At 38.3% G+C, this 12738-nt stretch overlaps 1 protein-coding gene across 1 annotated transcript in view; it reads right to left on the bottom strand.

The window, feature by feature from the left end:
• Window positions 1-668: 668 nt before the first annotated feature.
• Window positions 669-12738, bottom strand: part of MOCOS (molybdenum cofactor sulfurase) — a 210868-nt gene continuing 198798 nt past the window's right edge. Inside the window, exons 14-15 of the mRNA XM_086896591.1 lie at window positions 11524-11628; window positions 669-4340 (exon numbers count right to left, since the gene is read on the bottom strand). Of these exons, the coding sequence (XP_086752717.1) occupies window positions 4194-4340; window positions 11524-11628 (252 nt within the window). The 3' untranslated portion in view covers window positions 669-4193. The remainder of the gene's footprint in view (window positions 4341-11523; window positions 11629-12738) is intronic.

Raw genomic sequence — 12738 nt, 5'->3', positions numbered from 1 at the left:
TGTATAATGGAGAGACAGGGATGTACCCACATTTCACCTCCATGGGAGTGACCTACCTGCGGGGTTACAGAGTCCTGCTCTTCTTCCCCTCCCACACTCAGTGAATCAAAAAATGCATGAATAAGTAGCTCGAAGTCATGTGTGGATCCTGCCTCACTGTGCTCATTCATGTCTGTCTCTTGCTGGCCCTGGGAGTCACAGATCATTTCCATGTAAACCTCATGAGAAGGCAGGGACAAGCCTTCCCTGAGATTCCTACACACACCAACTCCTGCTCAGTCTCCCCTACCAACAGGTTAGACTGTGAGGAAAAACAGTGCTGGATTCCTCCAGGCAAAGGAGAGGGAAATAAACCATCTCTCACCATCTCACCCTTGGAGAAAGCTCCGACCTCTGGATAACAGAGACGGATTCAACAGGACTGACTGTACATATTTTAAAGGAAACCAGTGATTATGAGCACATTTTGTGCAGGGCCTGAGTGTGCAGGTGACTGGCATGTGGCTACACAGCTGGAAGGAACACCTCACCTGTGAATCCCAGCAGTGATGTGACATCCTTTCAGTCCTGAGCCACATACTCATCCGTGTGCCCAGCAATGCCTCCAAGCAGAACTGAGCACCTCATGAGCTCGAAGGTCAGGAATGCAACCATCACCAGCAGACACATCAAACACAATATCTATTTTATTGATTTAATTTCCAAGGAAGTTAAAAACCAGATGAAAGAACATTTGCATAGCATAATCTCTACAATTTATGAAGAATAATCACACTTTTAATGCAGTCCTTCATTTTGATTTGGGTGTAATTTTGACAGAAAGATGACCTAAAATTTTTATTATGCTTTGAAGGATACCACTGAAAGTAGCTAAATCATAATCTGAAATGTCTTAGTCATATCAGAAAACACAGAGCTCAGAAACTTCTCCTAAAAATGCTGATTTCTGTTTTGTGATTTCAGCCTCCTGGCTATTATTAGAGCTTGTAACAATCACCATTTTTACCTTGAGATTTGAGAAGGAACTAAGTCTCACAGAGAATGGAATGTATCTGAATAATTCATTGCAAGTAAATAAGGATTTGGTTTTCAAATATATAGAGGACTTTCTACATATAGCACTCTGGTGCTATATTAATATTATATTATGCTGTATTAAGTACATTCATTATCCATATAAGGCAAACATATATCTGAAATTATTCCAAAGGTTTCATTTTGCAGTAGTCAGAGTATTTAGATCAAAGAGCCCATATCCATATGAAATAGTCTTATTTTCTATATACTTGAAAAGTTAAGAAATTAACCCTTACAGAAAATATACTTTTTATATAGTGTTTCAAAGTGTTTGTGCCCCTTTTGTATCTGCAGTCCTTGGGGTTACAGTATGCTAAATTTCTCCTTCCTTTGAATTATTTTTTCACATTATGGGAGGGATGTTCTTTCTGAAAACTTACATTTCATGCCATTTTAAAGTGACTCTTCATACTTCAAGATTTTCCACAGTTTTGGAACCTAGAAGAATTTGTCTCCATCGATGGAAAGACATATCAGTACTGGCAGGAACACCCCACTTACTAGAAGGGAAATGTTATCCTTTATTTAGCTGAAAGATTCCTTATGTATCTTCCATCAATCTGAAGTGTAGTGACATTTCCTACCACTGCACCACAAGGATGTTCCTTCTGGGAAATGCAGACTATACTAATGAGTATGTTCATACATCAAAGAAAATCTTTCTTTTTCCCCTGTAAAATGGCAAAACTATTCTTGATCTAATATTGCTAAGCCACAGTAGAGAGAATGTGTAATTGACTGTAAATAATAGGTCAAAATGACCAAGCATGACATTTTTAAAGTTCAAATCCTCTCATCCATAGTTATCATACATTGCATTATGGATACTCACAAACAGTATTTGTCAACCCACTGTGTACCAAAGTGACTTATTTTGTACTAAATGCAATAATGAGTGAAACAGAGCTTTCTGAGGTTGCTTTCAATTTCCTCTTCTAAATTCTGTGCCACGTTAAACAAATGCCACAGTGGTGAGGTGAAGAGGACAGAGCAGAGCACCAGAGATCACTGAAGGTCAGCATACAACAGGTCTCTTCATATTTAATCTGTCAGAACTATGCTGGCTTTCTACCCAACAAAGCAATGCTCTGCATAACAGAAAGGCAAAGAGTGAAGCAGTTAAGAGATTTAGATACCAGGAAACTGCTTTTCAAGGTTCCAAAAAAGCCTGCTCATTACAACCTCAGATAACTGACTGTTAGAGAGATAAACCCCCTGCTTTTCAAAGTAGGCATCAAGGAGCAGACCTCGGGCTCTGAAGTGGAAGGTACAACTCTGAAAACAGATTCTCAGTTTACATACATATGAAAAACCTCTCTCTTTCCATGTATTTTATGGCAGATTGTAAGAAACAGATAATGTTTCTTCTCATTTCCATTACAAAGCTCTGCTGAGAGACTGTTCCAACTGAAGTGAGTAAAACCAGTTCTTCAAAAGAACAAAAGAAAAAGGAAACCATTAGGCATTTAAAAAGAAAAAAAAAAAAACAGAAAGAGAGAAAGAAGAAAGAGCATTTTTTAATTCTGATTTGTGCACTGGGTGATGAGCTTCCTTTTTCCCATTCTATGCTGCTCTGTGGTAGTCGCTCTCCTTTCAGAATGGCTGTTGGACCAACTCTTTCACAAAGCCGCCTGCCTCCCTCCGGGGATATGCTCAAACAACTCAAGGACTGCTTCAGCCAGAAGCACTTTCACACACAGCTGGAGCCAACATTGCCCCAAGGAAGATCTAAATCATATTGGGTGAGAGTTTTTATTGTGCTTTTAGCAGGGTCAAAATTTCACTTCCCAGATGTCAATAGAGCAGCCAGTCTAGGAGAATTTTGTCTTCCAGAAGGACTTCCTAGAAGCATGAAATCATCCCATGGCTAGCTAGACACATGTTGAGGGTCATAAAACACCTGGCCTCAATGTATTCAGTCTTGATTTACACAGACTTTCCATGTGGGTTTTCATTTTTGCTCCATGTCTTCCTATATTTATTTTTCGTAATTTTCCCAATAATTGATACTTCAGACTAAGGTTTCAGACATTTGCTCTCATAAATCATAAAGCATGAGTCTTGTTTAGGAGCTTCAAACAGCTGTTTAAGAAGGGCATTATGAAATGAACAAAGAGTAAGAAAAAAGAATACTTTGACCTGTTTGCGATGGAGAAGCATTCAAACTCTTGAGTTCCCTTAAGTGGCCATTAGATGTTGCTGAGGAGGAGCAAAGTTTGTATAGAAAATGACTGTATTGCTTGAAAAATCTCTAATTAGAAATGATGTGTCAGCATCCACAAATACATAAGGGAACAAGAGTGTGGAACTCACAGAATCATGGAATGGCTTGGGTTGGAAGGGACCTTGAAGATCATTTAGCTCCAACTCCCCTTCCATAGGCAGGGACATTATTACACAGAAAATCCCAAGGAAGACATCACGTAAAATAAATCACACAGAAAAGTGACAAAAGGAAGAGAAAGAAGTTGAGAACAAATGGATGGCATTCCTTCACAGGCAATGTGTTTTGCAAACGGCATCCTGAATCCTCATCATCTTTGTGCCTTGTTGGCATTCTCACACACTACTTCTGAAAAAGGAGATACTGATTTCCCAATAATTCCCTCTTTTCCATTGCTTTCAGACTGTCTACACATCACCTTCAGTTTTCTTTTGGAAAAGCTGAATGCACTGCTACTCTCATGCCACTCTCCCACTGTTCTCTTCCCACCCACATTGTTTCTAAAATATGTCTTGCATCCTCACTCCTAATTAGGGTTTTGATGAAGCAGTAGAAGGAAGTAGTGTATGATTGTGTTTACTTTCCTTCATTGAGATGTGGCTTTCTGACAACAACACTGGGCTTGTTTTGGGAGTCATCTACCAGTAAGACTTGATCAAACCTGTTGCATCCTGAAGCAATTGTGCAAAATAGAGTTATGGCTGCTGCAACATAATCACAAGCAAAAACATGTAGGTGAGCTGTAATTATCAACAGTTTTGCCATCTGATAACATTTACAGCAAACAGAAAATTATCAGAAGTAAATGAGTGGAAGCTTATTCTTTCTTTTGAGTAACTGACTACTGACTTCTCCCTGTAGTTGCATAAAAATTTCATCTCCACCAGAGACTCTATCCTGAACGTTTTTCTTCACTGGATGTCGGAGGCTGAATTTCTGTATTCTCCTTCAGCACTGGAAGTACTTGAGACCCAACTGATAAAACATCTGAAAAGGATGAGAGCAAGGGCTGGTTCATGAGGTATATGCCGAAGTTTGTCTGAAAAAAAGCAAAATATTTATTAAGATGTAACACATGTTAGAGTAATCAAATCTATAGATGATCTCACAACACGGATATGTTTAGAAAAAAAATATTGCTTTAAGAATAAGGAGGCATTTACCATGTCCATGTAATTAAGAACATTCTTAAGTCATTAATTATAACAGGCTAGTAAACAGAAGCTAATGCCATGCTATTCAAGAAGAATAGCTTGAGTAAGTGGACAAATAACACTATTTCATCATGAGCTCCATAGTATGATATATGTAATTCATACTTCCTCACAATCTTGTTATTTAATGTCTGCTCTGGCTCCTTGACAATTACAAGTAATGTACTGTCACAAAGACTCTACAGCATGGTTACACTGGTATGTTCCAACAGTGAGGAAGTCTTGCATCTCCTACCATGAATTATTCGCTTTGTTAACAGCACTTTATTCTGCCTAGCCTTTGTGAGTTTCCCTTCATTTGTTTTTATGTATATTTTAGTATGTTCTACAGAAAATATTCAGAAAGTTTGTTTTATCATTGCTCCCACTTGTTGTTAAGTGTCATTACCTGTGAATCCATCCTGCATAAATAGTAGAAATACTTAGAATAGGTCTTTGGGATATTAAGTAATAAAGAAAAGAATAGAATATCCACTTTGCCCCTGACCATGCAACCCTCACAGACACCAAAGACCTGATCTGAATGCCTGCATTCTTATGTGAGATCTTGATCTCTAGCAGCTGAGTGCTACAGTTGTGGGTGTGATCTGGAAATGTCACAGGAAGAGACTGGTGTGGTTTTGTGGTTTTGTTTTCCAGCAGTGGAGAATTTAGAAATATGCAAGAAAAAGATTTGTCATCTCGTGACAATATTTTCCAAAGAATTAGATAATAGTTAATCAAAAATATGTAAAGTAGGAAAAAAAGAAACACTGAAGATCATGTTAAATTGATAACAGATTTTTAGACTTCAGGATGTCTTTGATCTTTAAACTGAGGACCCTGGAAACCCAATATTCATATTCTTGTCTCTTTTTGTAGGTTTCAAAAAAAAGTATTTTGCTTTGGTAGATTACAGTCAAAATATACAAGTCATTATAAAGTGTAAAATAAATAAATAAATAAGCAAATGAAATTACTTAAAAACAAAATTCTATTATCCTCTATTTCCTGATTACATTTACTGCCATTGTTCAGTTCAATGATCCTGAAACTGAGTGAATTACATTTAGAGCAGGTTTAAAAAAAATAGTAGGTAAAAGGGATTGCAATAAAGAAAAAAAAAAAAAAAAAGATGAGTTACAGACTAAATATGAAGGCAGTATGTTGTCTTTTGCATTGTGTAATTAAATAAAGATACAGAAATGTGGTAACACAGAACAGTTATCAGTCTTTGAAGAATTCATGAGAGGTAAGATTGAGACTTATTCCCAAGTAAGAGAGATGCTGTAAAGCAGAGATCTATCCAGACATGGCCTCAGACCCTGAATTTGTGTCTTTCTGTTTCATTTGTAATCCTAAACATCAATGAGAAAAATAGGCCCTAAGCTTAGGTGTTCTTGGCTCCCTCTGCTATTCCTTCATCTCACTGGTATGTGACATGTAGAGGGCATGATCTGGACCTATCAGGCCTATCCTACTGCTGGCACTTTTTGGGTACCAGTGGCTACAACTGTGTCAGTGCTTGGTGGACACAGGTACATCCCTGTGGTCAGTGTTCCAAAGTTAATGCTGAGGAATCACTGCAGCACTGTAAGATCCCAGCCCTCTAGCACAGTGACCCTGTTGGATCATCTGTGATGCTGTAATGGTGTTAGTAACTGTTCAATTTAAAATATTAAAGTGCATAGTCTCATTTTTCCATTTTTGCTTTTCTCTCATTAGTTGACAAGTTTCTCCATTGGCATAAATGATGCATTTTTCAGCCTTGTGGTTAATAAGCTGGATTCACCTCCTATACCCTAATGCAAAAACGACAACTGTCATGATTTCATTTTTTAAAAAATCAGGCAATTATAAAACAAATGCTGTAAAATTAATACTAATTCATGCTACATCACATTTCACACAGGAAGGAATTTTATAACTCATCCATGTAAATGAGCTTATCTGATGCATGAGACGGTCTTATTTATATTTACTGTATTGTCATCCTGATGTATCTTAAAATGAGACTAAAATAAATCTGGGCAGATTGTTCACTGTGAAGAACTTCATTTACCAATTTTTGTTATTGAAAATCATTTAGCAGGATTTTTTTTTAATGCACCTTAAAACATTCAGAATTATTTAAGAAAACACATGTTTGAATGCATCTTGTCTTCAGGAGCTCTCAAAACTGCTTCAATACTGGTCCTTAGTATTTTCCTTCTCTGATTTGGCATCTAAAGTCCCAGTGTTTTTTTCAGTGAGTAATGCCTAAGGAGTTTCCAAGGTGATGATATACTGATGGTATACAGATTTTAGTAGTAATGCCAGTTTGGAATTACCCAACTCTTTTTTTTTTTTTCTGGTGAATGTTCTTAAATCCAAAATTTAGCCTTTGATGGCCAGACATGGATTTAACATCTTTTAAGGAAATTTCCCTGTTTTTTTCAATAATTGCAAATAATGACTCAGAAAGTACTGATAACAGCAATCATACACACACACCCCTGCCAAGCAACCACAAAAGCTGCATCTGCCACTTCAGCTCTGTTTCAAGAGAAAGACAAAATGTAGAAACTCGCCCTTCTCACATTTCTGATGAAAAATGGGGCTTTCAGACACAGAGATTACACCCTGCAGAGTTATTACAGTGAACTGCATAATCTCTGCCTGCTGCTGCTACCTTTTCCCGACTTCAAGGGCATTTTATTGTGCATATAATCTTCCCAGAACACACCAAGAACTGGGCAGGGAGTGCAGGACTGTGAACTCTGTGGCTTTATCTGGCAGTAGAGACTCTTCCCACAACTGTAAAATGTTACAGGGACAAAAAAATTCACAGCTTCTTGATTAGGAAAAAGCAGACCACTGCTGGGAGAAACAGAGAAAACATACATATTCTTGCCAACAGTGAATCATATGATAGTCATCACACTCACTTAAAGGAGGAGCTATGAAATGCTGTCATTATTGCATGTTGTTTCAAGTTAATTTACTGGATCAACAGTAATATGCTCTGCTGAGAAATTCAGTGACAGAGAAATACCCTGTGTGCACTATCCTCTTTTGTAAGACAGAAACCTGAGGGGCTACATCTGCCAAAAGCCTGAGGTGAGATGCCTTTGAGCTCCTAAAGAATGAGTTAACACAGAGTAGAACCTGGTAGAGAAATACACTGCTAGAATGTGTAACAAACACATAAATCATCCTGCCTGCTAATACTTAGCTTTGGATGGGTGAGTTCTGGATCTTGCCCACAGATGTAGCCCTCAGCTGCCATATCCCAGCAGATAAATTTACCTGTCCAGATCTGATAATTTATTCATACAGCAACATAACCTCCCTCACATCCAAAGATTTGGGAGATGCAATTATTAAATTGTTTTGGGGTTTTTTTTATGTAATAATGTTTTACTTGCTTTACATTTACTAGAACATAAAGCCTTACAAAATAGGAGAGTGGAGTACTCACTTTTAACATACTGATTTTTATATTGGACAAGGGGAAATTTTTAAGTTGGTGTCAATAAAACCCCCTGCTGTTCTGTTGAAAATATCTGGACTGTAGAATGTTTCCTTAAAAACTGATTTTCCTTTGCTCTACCTTAAATAAATGCATTTTCCAGTTCAGCCACCAATGAGAAAAGAGAACCATACTATTTCAGAGGCCTATTAATTACAACAATCACTGTTCTCAAATGCACCAGATATTTGAATGAAAAGCATTGCATGGTGCAAAGCCCTGCATTACTATGAAAATAATGATAATGACACATCAGATATGAGGTTATTTGCTGTCCTTGCTAACATTTCAGTAATTTCAGCAATTCAAAAGCATGGCATCTAACTGCAGGAAAAGAAGATCTCCCAAGGCACAATGAGATACTTAAAGGAGGATCAACAGCTGCCAGGAAAAAACACAAGCCTTTTAGTGTATGAAGGCATGTGCAAACATAATGGATTTCCCTTGATGTATTACTATCCGTACACTGAGACCAGGGCAGACTGCTAATGCAGTAATTCCTTTTGCTACCTTGACAGCAAGTCCCAGCTCATAGCACTGCTGAAAATCTACCCACAGGGCTTCCGCTATCATTAGCGCTAAACAGCATCTGCAAAACACCAGAGAGAGGCAGGAATTCTGTGTTCTCCCTTTTCCATCCATGTGTGCGCTGTGTCAGGTGGTGAGGCATGTGGAACAGCATGTAGCCATTTGCTTAATGGAGTTACCTAGTCTTTCCTAATCTTCAGCAGTAACAGAGAGCACTCTGTCACAGGAGGAGAGTTCATCTTTCCAGTCAAAAATTACAGAAGAAATCCTTTACGACTCTTTCTTCAGGAAGCAGAGCTCAAGTTCACTTTATAGAGGTGTTTACATTTTATGTCAAACAATGACATAAAAGGTGTTGTAAAAAGTAGCTGGCAAGGCTTCAGCACTTTAATCAGGAAAATGCTTTACATTTATCAGGAAAGATGCAAATTGCTTGTGTGGCTGGTTACAGTAGCTGACTTTCAGCTACAATCCATCTATGCAAAGGCTCCATCTTTCAGTTTGAAGCACCAGGTTATCAGAGTCTCAGAGGAATAGAGAAAAACAGGATTTTATAAATAAATATCGAACTACCTCTCACAAGCCTTACATTATTTAGGTTATTACTGAAGTTCATTGGCAGTGCTGCCATTTGGGGTATTTGTTTGATAAATTTCAATGTAATTTTTTCAGGTTCGTAATCTCGGAAAAAACAAAATAAAATGGTAAATATTGACATCTGTCTCCCTTTTCTATGTGCTGTGTCTTTAATGTTCTGGCAATCAACTTGCTACAGCAGCTTTCCAAAAACCTGGGAAATTATCTTAAATCTTATTTTTCTCCAACAGTTTTTTTTGGAGTTTGAATTAGATTATTGACAGATGGGAGCAAATGCTGCTGAATTCCTTCACTGAATCTGCATCTGATAAAAAAAAAGAAAAAAGAAAAGAAAATTAAGTCTATTAGATGACTCTTTAGCAGAAAAGCACATGGTAGAGACATGAGTCACCAAAGGATTAGCTCTGCGATTTAACACAGTCACATGAACTGGATGTTCTTTCTCTCTACCCACTGAGAGCTGTGAAAGGTTTGGATCGATGTCCTCTGTTAGGTCTGCTGAGCATACTGAAAATGCTGTAGTCCTTCCTGGGTGCTGCTCACTGATAATCAGCTGGTGCCCATCACCACAGAGGTGACCTGCAGGAGCAATGGACTCAGAGGTCTTCTGGGACCAGACCAGGCAAAGCTACCAGTTCAAACTCTCCCTTTAAATTGTCACCTATGCCAGGGGACTCACCCTTATGCAGACCAGGGCATGCTCACAAGACCCCATCTGCCAACAGCACTGAAGGCTGGGAAAAAAATAAAGGCAGGCTGAATGCCCGTGTGTTTGCAGCGTGAACATCGGCGCAGCTGAGGGAGAGAAAGCACTCCCCCGCGGTGATCAGCAGCGCCTGCCTCGCCGTGCGGCTTTTATCCGGTGCCAGCTTCTTCTCGAGAGGCTGGATTGCTCTCTTTGCCTTAGTCCTGTTCAAATGAGCCACTTGGTTCTAGCAGTGCATCAAGAAAATCTCTTCGTTGTTTAGGTAATCAGAATGGAAGAGGAGCTCATCTTTGCTGTGGGAAACATGAAGAAGATGCTTTGCCTCTCCTGAGAATCTGTATCCCGAGTAAGGTTTTGCCATTTCCTCGCTGAATACAGAGTGCTTTCTCTCTACAGAGGTTTCAAGTCACAATCCAGTAAAACCCATATGGGCAGAAAAGGTCCTCTGCATATTACACCTCATGTGGCAGCAGGGAGCATCCCTGTCCCAAGTGCCCAAATGTGCTCAGAAGTGTCCCAGATGCTGCAGCTGTGGATCACCACTACTCAGAAAGGGCCCTTGTCCTCAGGCTACCCTCTGTGGCCAGGAGCTCACCTCACAAAGGCCAGTGTTCTGTGGTGACCTGGGGCAGAGCCTGCTGTGCAAGCCAAAGTCACCTCAGGTCAGTGGGAAGCTGTGCCTCGACAGCCGGCCCTGCCTGCGCCTCCCCCAGCTCACTGCACTGGGGTGGCTCTGACACGGAGCCAGAGGAGCTATTCACCAAGGGTAACAGACAACGAAAAGAAAGCCCTTTGTTTGCTTAATGAGTCACTGAGAAGAATCAATTTATTTTATTTTATTTTACTTTTTTGTCCAAACACAGAATGCAGTATTTGTAAATTGTTTGTGCATTCTCTGGTTGAATGATTTTCAGCCTATTTGTTACTGCTCTGTGCCAGTGCTGTACCTCGTCTCTGGTGTTTGGCGGGTACTGGCAAAGCTCCCTAGCCCCGACTGCCAGAGACACTTTAACAACAGAAGCTTAACCAACAGGAAGCAATGAATTTTGAATAAGGATTTTCAGCTAAATAAATACATATGAGAAGATTTGTGGAGCTTTTGGGATGCCGAACTGTCTAGCAACGATCTGAATTCTCTCCATTCCAAGAAGTAATGCAACCTTAGGAAGCAGGACCTCAAATAAACACCTGTATTTCACATTTACTTCCTGGTCACTTTCCTAAGCAATTACTCTCCGCTTTGACTATATTCACATCTGCTCTGTTTTTCCTGCTAACTAATTATTCAGGATAAGAAAATAAATAATAAAAGTTTAGTCTTACAAGCTGACTATATAATATCAAACAGTTTCTGATTTTTCAGTGTATTTCTTTTCTTAAAAGATATCAGTGCATCAGCATGTGTTTTTAAGACCAAAATAAACACACTGGAAAAAAGTACATACTGAATAAAAGCAAGCAGAGTTAAAAACAATGCATATTAATAGTCCATTTCTGAATAAAAAATGTATTGAGCATTTTACAGAAGTAAACCATGCCATATCTGGGTTGTAAGTGCATCCTCTTTTTACAGAAAAAATCCAAATGGTAACAACCTATCTGAATATTCTCTCAGCAGGTATTTCATTACTCATGCAATAAAGTCATTACATCTTTCATTACAACTATTTTGAAGTACTGTACTGACCTTTCTACCTCTGGCAGCAGACAGGGATTGCAGAATTTCTTTGTTTCGTTCCCCAGACTGTTGATCAATGCAGATTATTTGACATCTGCTACATGGACCCACAACCTGAAATTTTAGTTAAAGAAAGTTCATGACTGTTTATCAAAGCAGTACAGCATTGAACAGTACAAGCTTCCAACCATCATAATATCTTAAACACATACCTTTTGCATACTTTTCCTGTGGTTTTCCAAACTTTCATTATATAAAAGGTCATGTCTGTTCACCTGATGTGAGGTCTACTTGCAAAAGTCTCACTGAGTTTTTAATTCACTTTTTTCTTTTCTTAAGGGAAACTTTCTCAGAGAGAGAATCTGAGAAATACCAGACATTTACATATTTGTAGTTCCTGATGGCTTCACTTCTTCTGTGGGTTAGCAGGGCTGCTTGTCCAAAAAGCTGAATACAAAATTAAGCCAATGCCTCAGGATTCAACCCAAGGAGGATTTTCTTGGGACTGTTATAGTGCAGCTGAAATGCACAATATATTTCTTATATGCATGACACTTTTAGAGACTCAGAATCTAAAATATTTAAATATACAAGTTTACCTAATCAGAAGAAATAATTCATCCTCTATCATCTATTATAGATGATGTTAATATCATATGTAATTGTTCTTAAAGTTAATTGTTATTTGAACTAAAGTATGTTTTTAGGGGGGAAATAAAGAAAACAAACCCTGCAACAAATTTCTTCTTAGAGCTTTAAAATGGAGAAGGATGACATATTGCACTTTCACTTAACAGTGCATCCCTAACTTTAGCAAAGCTGTACATTACAGAAATTACATCTTACAGTATCCCAGTATACACATTCTACTTTTGTAAAATGTGCCATAAATTACAAATAGGGCAAATAATTAAGCTGTATACTTCAAACATTTGATATGCTGATCTGAAGTGATATTTCAGGTTTTTGAAATGCATCTAGACTGCTTGTATAACTCTTCAGTGTAATCATCAACACCAAACATCAGCTCTTTTAGAAAATTATTTTCCACAGCTCTAATTTTGTTTTATTAAAAGAACAACAAGGCAGAGAAGGAAATATTTTTTCCCTGCTTTACTTTGTTCAACAGCTTCTACCATTTTTGTGGGATAAAGAAGCATTAACATAATTTCTACTGTTACTACATCAGTATCTGAAAAAGGACTTAGCAGAAATGGGAAAAGA

Source organism: Cyanistes caeruleus, chromosome 1 (assembly GCF_971803275.1).
Source record: "Cyanistes caeruleus chromosome 1, bCyaCae1.hap1.1, whole genome shotgun sequence".
NCBI lineage: Eukaryota > Metazoa > Chordata > Aves > Passeriformes > Paridae > Cyanistes > Cyanistes caeruleus.
This window is presented reverse-complemented; position numbering and strand designations above follow the sequence as displayed.